This window comes from Mus pahari, chromosome 2 (assembly GCF_900095145.1).
Source record: "Mus pahari chromosome 2, PAHARI_EIJ_v1.1, whole genome shotgun sequence".
Taxonomy (NCBI): domain Eukaryota; kingdom Metazoa; phylum Chordata; class Mammalia; order Rodentia; family Muridae; genus Mus; species Mus pahari.
The window spans coordinates 48,630,292-48,639,740 of record NC_034591.1 but is presented as its reverse complement, the minus strand read 5'-3'; the positions used below and the strand labels follow the sequence as shown (position 1 = coordinate 48,639,740).

The following is a 9,449-nucleotide window of genomic DNA, read 5'->3' as shown; positions in this document are numbered from 1 at the left end:
AGCACTGAAGGAGGTCAGTAGGGTTTAGGGGAGCACTGAAGGAGGTCAGTAGGGTTTAGGGGAACACTGAAGGAGGTCAGTAGGGTTTAGGGGAGCACTGAAGGAGGTCAGTAGGGTTTAGGGGAGTACTTGTTGGATGACCTTGACCCAAGTGAGGGCTTGACCACTGAGAGTGCGTGTCAGAGAAGAGATGGCTGTGGCTTTAGTTATGTCTTGTAATTAGGAGTGTGGGATTTGTTCAGCGTGTTTTTGATGTCTGTGGACATCTCAACAGCTATGAATTTAGGGGAGTCAGCTGGCAGTGACATTAGGCAGTCATTTAGGCAGATGAAAAGTAGGAGTGTGAGAAGCAAGATGAGATGTGTGCGGAACGGATCAGGAGAGAACAGGATGGAGGGTGAGGATGGATTCACAAGGCAGGGGTGAGGGGGCATCCTGGACTGAAGGAGGGCTGGGCATGTTGTTGTCTGGGTCATGTAGTCGGGGAGCCTGCAGGGAAATGGCACGAGTCATAAAAGTGGGGCGGTGGCTTGGTAGGCTGCAAGGTAGGAGTTGAGAGAGAGGGGTGGGGTGGGAGGAAGAAGGGCCAGAGGTGACTTGGTATAGGACTATCCAGTGTGAGTATTCAGGCATCCATGAGTGGAGACCATGAGCTTAGAGATAAGGAATGGAGATGGGCAAGGGGGTTTACAGTGAGGTGTCCATGGGTTGCCGTGACAAGAGAGAACCCAAGATAGGTGACTTGGAGAGGTGAGCTTTGGACGGTGAGAGTCACCTCTGGAGCTGAGGAAACTGAGGAGTGAGGCGGTGTATTAGTTAGGGTTTTACTGCTGTGAACAGACACCATGACCAAGACAACTCTTAAAAGGACAACATTGAATTAGGGCTGGCTTATAGGCTCAGAGGTTCAGTCCATTTTCATCAAGGCGGGAGCATGGCAGCATCCAGGCAGGCGTGGTGCAGCCGGAGCTAAGAGTTCTAGATCTTCATCTGAAGGCTGCTAGCAGAATACTGACTTTCAGGCAGCTAGGACTAGAGTATTAAAGTGTATGCCCCACAGTGACACACCTATTCCAACAAGGCCACACCTCCAAATGGTGCCACTCACTGGGCAGGGCATATACAAACCATCACATTCCACTCTCTGACCCCCATAAGCTTGTTTAAACCCATGAGTCTATGGGGACTATACTTAAACATAGCATAATAAAAAAGTACATTTATTCTAAATTCCAATCAAAGTTCCCACAGTCTATAGCAGTCTCAACAATGTTACGAGTCCAAAGTTCAAAGTCTCTTCTTTGATTCATCCAATCACTTAACTGTAATCCCCAAAACAAGATAGGAAACCAGCTGGCCAAACTCTAAACATCTCCATGTCTGATGTCAAAGTGGTCTTCAGAACTCCAAATCCATTTTCATCTTTGTTGACTGCAAACTTCTTTTTCTTGGGCTGTTCCACTCCCTGTTAGCAGCTTTCCTCAGCAGATATCTTATGGCTCTGACATCTCAAAACTCTTGGCATTTCCTAGGCAACTTCAATGTTACAGCTTCTTGTTTCAATACCTAGGATCCACACATGATCTGGGCTCCTCCAAAGGACTTAATTCACTTCTCCAGCTCTGCCCTCTGTAGCACTCTAAGCTCAGGTTGATCCACTCCACTGCTGCTGTTCTTGGTGATCATCCCATGATACTGACTTCTCCAGTACACTGGAGTCTTCTGCTGCAACTAGGCTTCACTAATAGCTTCTCATAGGCTCTCTTCATGGTGCCAAGCCTCAAATCCTTTGCATGACTCCTTCAGTTCTGGGCCATCAACTTGAACTGAGGCTACACCTTCACCAATGGCCTTCCATGGCCTCTCACAGTGCCAACCCTCAGCTGTTCTTCATGACCCCTTCATGCCTTCAAAACCAGTACCACCTGGGTGACTCTTACACATTACCAAGTCCTGCTGCAGCACAAAGTACAACCTTGGTTATATCTGGAACACAGCTTTTTTTGTGCTCTCAGAAAATACTTCCCAGAAGATTTCACCTCAGTGATACTGGTCTCTTCTTAATCACTGTTAATTTCTTAGCTCCAGGTAACCAGCATCAATTGTCCCAGTAGTCCCTTCTATTCTGGACTCTAAAACCAGAGCCACATGGCGGAAGCTGTCGAGTTCTGCTGCCTGCTGGGGCTGGAACCTGGCCCCTGAGTTCTATTACATTATCATCAGCTTTGTGTTTTCCAATTCCTTAACTGCCTAAGCTTGGCTGTCCTGGAACTTGCTCTGTAGACTGACTGACTTTGAGCTCAGAGATCTGTATGCCTGTCTCCTAAGCACCAGGGTTAAATGTGGTCCACCAAGCCTGGATTTAAATTTTTCTTCACTTACAACATGTTCTGTTTTAGACTGGCCTTGAACTCAGAGATCTGCTTTGCTTGTCTTTGCCCCCTGGGATTAAAGGCTTGTACTACCATGCCTGGACCTAAACTTAGCTGGGAATCTTGCCCCAAGGTCACTACTTCCTTAATTCAATTTAATATCCTTGAACACAGGATTCAACTCCATTTCACTTCCTAGTGCCCCTTTAATACTCAAACTATATATTTTATATTTTTCCTTTCTAAGCTTGCTGTGCTTGTTTAAAATGTTCTTCATGAGACTTAACCAGAGAACAAAGTCTATGATGGGCATTTCTGAGACTTCCTTTGTCAATGCAGTTAATCTGCGTCTCTTCACCTTAGCGTCAGGCAGACTCTTCAGACAAGGGCAAAAAGCAGCCACATTCTTCACCAAAATACCACAAAAACAGTCTCTAGGCCACATACTGTAATTCTCTGAAACTTCTTGGGCCAGGTCTGCACAGTTCAAATCACTCTCAGTAACAAAGTCTTCCATATTCCTACTAGGATGGCCCATTAAGCCCCGTTTAAAGCACTCCACTGCTTTCCAAATCCAAAGTCCCAAAATCCACATTCTTCCAAACAAAAGCACAGTCAGGCCTATCCCAGCAGTACCCCAGTCCCTGGAACCAACTTCTGTCTTAGGAGGTTATATACTGAAGCCAGTGGAAGGAAAAGGAGAAGGCAAGTTTAAAGGAGTGCCTGGCCAAAAAGTTGGGGACTGTCTCTGAATCCCCGAGGAAGGACAGTTCCGTTGGGATTGTTGAGAATCAGGATCCATCTATGTGAAGGCAAAAAAAGATAATGGGGCTGGATATCCAGGAGTATTGAGGAGAAGTGTCTTTAAGACACTTCTGAAAAGGACTGAAAAATGAGTGGTGTTGTCAGGGATAATGGAGAGGACAGCCTAAGGGTTAGAGGTGTATAGGGGCAACAGTTAATGGACTGAAGGCCCAGGACTAGGTAGAAGGTTCCCTTAGGTTTTTGACTGTTAATATGTGAGTATTGTAGGGTGACGAGGTGGGACATAGAAACCGTTTAGATAAAGGACATGAATGAGGGCTTTGAGGCCTAGGCAGAGTCTGGTTAAGAGTAGGGAGAACTGGGGTTTGGAGATGTAGGCAGAAGGCCTTTGAATATGCTAGAGAGGGATTTATGATGTGCTGCAAGGGAAAGAGGGTGGTATCCCATACAGCTGATTGACTAGAGGAGGCAGAGGATAAGAGGTTTGGGATTTCAGAGAGTGAGAACATGTACAGATAGGGGCTGAGGAAGGAAGGGGGTGCAGGAGTATCCTAGGAGCTGTTATCCGACAAACTTTATGCTTGAGTATGATAGAGAAGCCTCCCTTTTAACAAGGGAGTAAATAGGGCATGATCGAATGAGGAGTAACAGCCTAGAAAGGAAGGTTAAGGGAGGGGTGTGGAGGACTGTTGTGTATTCAGACTGTGGGACCCAATAGTAGCACAGAGCAGAGGAATGAAGTCCAAAACAGCTTCTCACATACCTTAAGTTAATCACTTTTCTCAGACCTTTATGACTTACTTACCCTTTTGTATCTTCAGAGCTTATCACATTTCCTTGGACTGGCATAATGTCAGAGCTGTGTATACTTTAAATTACTTTCTTAGACCTGTATAACTTGTATCACTTTTTTTTCTTTCTTTTCTTTTTTTTTTTCTTTTCTTTTCTTTTCTTTTCTTTTCTTTTCTTTTCTTTTCTTTTCTTTTCTTTTCTTTTCTTTTTTCGAGACAGGGTTTCTCTATGTAGCCCTGGCTGTCTGGAACTCACTCTGTAGACCAGGCTGGCCCTGAACTCAGAAATCTGTCTGCCTCTGCCTCCCAAGTGCTGGGACTAAAGGCGTGTGCCACCACGCCCAGCTTTTTTTTTTTTTTTTCCTTAACCTACATAATTTTTTTGTCTGTTTCTTATAAGCTTTAGAAATTCAGGTATTAGTGTGAAGCCTGTCCATAGGAAATGGGTTGGCCAGGCTGCTGGGTGTTTGCTGTTGTTAAAGCTACAGCTATAGTCACCAATGTCATCAGAGAGCTGAGAGGGGTAGATTTGAGTAAGAAATACAGTTTAAATTGTTTTTATAGCAATAAAAATGACAAAGACTTACTTAGTCATTTGAGGCTCACATGGTTCATTGCAGAAGCAGTCGGTCTTCAGTTGTCTGAAAAGAACTACATTTAATAGTTGTCCCAGAGCAGCAGGCCTTTGGCTCTCAGACTAGGGTTGAGGAATTCTTCCTGTAGAGGAAGGGCAGGCTTAGGAACATTGACCTTATTCTGATAAGGCAAAGTATAGCAGTCAGTCCAAAGTGTCCACAGCTTGTGTGGACTCCTGCTGCAGGTGAGGCTTGTGGCAGTTTTCCCGGGGTAGTAGTTAATGTTACAGTCCCGGTGGAGTCAGCTGCAGTTCCCTATCTGCCTTCTTTGGAGATCTTAACGTTTTCTTGTTAGAAGGGGCTCTCTATTTATTGTGGGAAGTTTTTTATTGAACATTTTAAATGCCATATTCAGCAGATCTCTGAGGAGTTTGAGGGCCATATATTAAGTATTCCTGATTTTACACTTAACCTTGAAAATACATATGCATGAGGCTTATTTTTGTAAACCATAAATGTAATAAACTTCTTGTCATTAGAGAATATCAGTTTGTATAGCCGGCTTTAAAGCTGAAGTCAGCGTCTGGACAGGAAATGGTTAATAAGTTGGGCTGATGGTGAGGGCCTCGGTGGAGGGAGGATCAAATGAGAGGCATCTGATAAGATGACCATAAATTATATTGTAGTTCAATCAACAGTGGAGAATTTGGCTTTAGGAAGGGAGTTGGGAGGAGGAAGTGGAGGCAGTCGTAACAGTATGCGTAGCAGCGGAGGGAGAGCCGGCATCTGGATGGTGGGTGGATGGGAAATTGGCTTTAGGATTGGAGTGGGGGCTGCCATCAGGCTGAATGGAGGGAGTTTTTTGAAGAGACAACGGTGAGGGGGAGGGAGGAGCTGTTAGAACGTTGCAGCTGGGACAAGTTCTGGGGGCCACAGTGGCAGAAGAGGGAGTAGAGGGTAGGGGTCACAGTAGCCCAGAAACTCCAGGACTTCCAGGAAGGACATTGTGCAGGCCCAGAAGGACCCAAGAGAGCTGTCAGACTTAGCAGGCAGCTCATGGAGGAGATATCGAGGAAAGGATCTCACTGTGAGCCAGACATAGGCCTCAGGAAGCTTCAGTTCCTAGGGAGACTGGAGAGAAGATGTGGGGTTGTCATGGAGTGCTGGAGGGCAGACTGGGCTGTGCAGAGTGGCAGGGCTGATGTGGAAATAAGTGTAACTGGGTGGGCAGTTGATGGGTGGGGAGAAGGGGGACCTCCTGTAGTGGGGCCTGAGGAGTGTAGCATCCTTGCTGAGGTAGGCTCAGGCAGTGTGGGCTGTAGGAAGGTGTGGGTAGGGTAGGCTGCATGAGCAGCCCAGCAGCTGGTGGGCACAAAGTGCCTGGCAGTCAGCACTCCTAAGACATGAAATGGTACAGAGGCTTACAGTGTCATGGAGGACTGTTCAGAGAGTGTAAGAGTCAGAGCACAGGGCTTGGGGCAACAGAAGGGAAAGCAGATGCATTTGGGTGCTAAAGTGCACTGTTAATGTGTTTTACTGGTGCAGGAAACATTTCTATCACCAGTGGAGGCCCGTGGGTCAAAGTTGAGAGACTGGACATCTTCATGTGTCTTGAGATCTCTGGGACAGAGGGGCCATACCAGACTCTTGTCACCAAGAGAGAGACCCCAGTGGGCCTGAGGAAGAATCTAGAATCTGTGGATAGGATTTTCAGAGGCAGAGGTCTCCAGATCTTAGCAGTACAACCACCCAAAGTGAAAAGAAAGCTTTGCCAACCACACAGAACTGAAAATGTACTTATCAGAAGTATAGGAACCTAGGGAGTTTAGGGGGAAACTCCCCAATTAGCCACTGTTGGATGGAGAAGAGGGTGTGGGTGGGAGATTCTGTAGGCCAAAATCAGATTTGGCCTCATACTTTCAACAGCAGTCTGCAACTCCAGTTCCAGGGTACTGTAAGCTGTAATATGAAGTAAACCCTTTCCCCTAAGTTGCTTTTGGTCATGGTCTTTAACACAGCAATAAAAAGCAAACTAGGCAAGCAGTCTGCCAACTGAGCTACGTCCCAGCTAGCCTCTGCCTTCTCTTTTAAAGTCATGTCCAGAATACAGAAAGATGTGCCTTTTGTTTCCAGGGGAATATACAGAGTGGAGTTAGGGCTTACTGCACTTTCTAGGTCAGGTTAGTTTATATTGTAGGCAGGCTGGTGAGATGGCTTGGTAGGAAAAGGCTTGACACAGCCTGACAACCTGAGTTTGATATTCAGGACTTACATGCTGGAAGGAGAGAACTAGATTTCTACAAATTGTCCTGTAATCATCACATGTATTTCATGGTGCATATGCATGTATTTACATACTAAGAATTTTAAAAACACACAAAAAGCTTTAGCTTCTCAGATTAAGGATATTCAATGTATGGTTCCTGCTTTTTCCCTTTCCCTTCCCCCTTTCATTCTTCCCTTCTCCCTTCCCCTATTTACCTACTCATCTTACCATGACCTAGTCATCTTACCGTGATCTAGTCATCTTAACCATGACCTAGTCATCTTACCGTGACCTAGTCATCTTACCGTGATCTAGTCATCTTACCATGACCTAGTCATCTTACCGTGACTTAGTCATCTTAACCATGACCTAGTTATCTTACTGTGACCTAGTCATCTTACCGTGACTTAGTCATCTTACCATGACCTAGTCATCTTAACATGTTTTTCTTTTGCATTATTTTGAAGGATTTTGCCCCTGTTAGAAAATTTTAACTGAGATTTCATATAAACATGGAGGGGAATATATCTAATTCAATAAAAGAAAGACATGTTTCTTACTAGACTCCTGTGAAAACTTCTGGTAATAATAAGAAAAACTAATTCCAACCACAGAGAGTGAAAAGAGAACAGACTGGATGGACACTGGTGTGTTCACAGAATCAGGGTTGTCTAGATGCAGATCTTGAGTAGGCGGTGAAAGTCGGCATTTTTAGATTCCTGCTACTGGAGGTTGTGGGTCTTTTCTCTGGGATACCATCTTTTAAAAAAAAAAAAATGAAGGTACAAGGTATTTCTGTAAAGTGTAGTACTTTAAGGGTACAGCTAGGCAGAGTTTTCGTTTATATATCCACATGACTATCAGGTCATGCTATAGCATATCTGTATCATTCCAGTATCTGTGACACTTCTGTTTTGAAGTTAATGTATCTGCAGCTTTTAGTCGTCTTCTTCTTTTTTTTTTTTTTTTGTCTATTAAGTTTTAAATTTTCTTTTCTTTTCTTTTTCTTTCTTTTTTTTTTTTTTGAAAGGTTCTATATTTAATTACTGGACAAACATCCTAATTTAAGACACAAGCAAGTCTCCAGGTTAAAAACGTTGAAATCCATCTGCTAGGACTGACTGAAGACAACTCAGTGTAAATCCTCAGTCTTGCCACTGTGCGGCTCCTTACAGACCCAGCTTCGGTCTCCTCCAGTGTCTTCTCTTAGAGTTGTACTTGATTTTGTTACCAGTTTTCATCCGGATCCACTGAGGAATAGTACAATTTTGCTTTTGTTTCTTGGCCAGGAATCGCTTGATTCGGAAAGTCTTGTGAGAAGACATGGCGAAAGCCGAATCAGGTGTAGTGCGCACAATGTCAGAGGAAAGGGGAAGAGCAAGTTTTAAATTTTCAAATGACAGAATCTGATATAGGAAGGTTGGGACAAAGGGACAGACTGATAGACCAAGGCTTAGCCACTAGGGGCTGCTCTTGTGTGCTACTGCTATTTTGAACAAGGGAGAATGGATGTGAACAAGGCAGACATCATTAGTTGATGTCTAATTCATATACCTCAGATCAAAACTCAAAGTCTTACTTTGTCACTGAAATTTGTGTGACCTGTTTTCCTTCCACAGAAATCTTTCATTTGACTCAGAAGAGGAGGCACTGGGCGAGGTCCTCCAGCAGTTTGGTGATCTTAAGTATGTCCGAGTTGTCTTGCATCCAGACACAGAGCATTCTAAAGGTATTTGCCCTCGGCTGACCAGGCCCAACATTAGGAAAGAGCATAAATTGTGCCATTCTGGTTGGTACACAGTCTGTTCACAGTCTCTTTCTTGGCTTCCATTAAAAGCCCAAGGACATTTTGAGATTGTCTTTCATGACATGGAATTCAGCAATTTAATGGCCTTGCCAGCCTTAATTTTGTCTCAGCCTTTAAAGCTCTTGCTTATTTACTTTAAGAAAATGAATTCCATTTGTTGTTCTCCTTTGCATTTCAAATGTGATAGCCTCTCACGGGCATTAATCATTCTGCATTGCTCAGAATTAATAGGGAACTTTTTTTTCTTTGATGCTTTTGTTAGAGATAGGAACTGACAGAAACTTTGTTGCATGGCAGCAGTCAGAAGGAAACTATGTAGTAGGAGTGGTGCATGGGATATTACCCTCATGGTATTTGTTACTCTTAAGGGATCAGCACTCATTCTAGCACACTGTGTATTAGAGTGTGAACAGATACACATATATAGCATCAACCTATTTCTAATCTTGTATCTCATGGACTGCAGTTCTGTTTAAGCTTCCCATTACTCCATGTTTGCTTTATCGTGACCTGACATAAAGAAAACACGGCTTACTTTGCTTCCATCTCAGAGCATGCAGTCTGTTTTGATGTGGAGCACATGCAGAACTGCTCATTCACTGTGGGCCAGAAAGTAGAAAGGGTGGCGCTAATGGTCTGCTCTCACGATTTCCTTGATTTCGCCCACGCCCCTAGACCATGAAGTACCACCCACCTTTAGGGAAGATCTTTCCCCTTGCTCCTTTTGGAAACATACTCACAAATATGCCCACAGGGTATGGCTTCAGTCTCTGAGGTGGTTCTCTGTCCAGCCAGGTCACAGTGAGGTCATCGTTCGTTCTGATTCCCTGCCAGTGCTGTAAGCCCTTTCTTCAGAAAAATGCTGTGTCTGAG

At 44.4% G+C, this 9,449-nt stretch overlaps 1 protein-coding gene and 1 pseudogene across 1 annotated transcript in view; one reads left to right on the top strand and one right to left on the bottom strand.

The window, feature by feature from the left end:
• Rbm28 (RNA binding motif protein 28) overlaps positions 1-9,449 on the top strand; it is a 41,333-nt gene that overhangs the window by 13,178 nt on the left and 18,706 nt on the right. Inside the window, exon 10 of the mRNA XM_021189903.1 lies at positions 8,389-8,498. Within this exon, the coding sequence (XP_021045562.1) occupies positions 8,389-8,498 (110 nt within the window). The remainder of the gene's footprint in view (positions 1-8,388; positions 8,499-9,449) is intronic.
• LOC110315925 lies at positions 7,939-8,094 on the bottom strand (annotated as a pseudogene).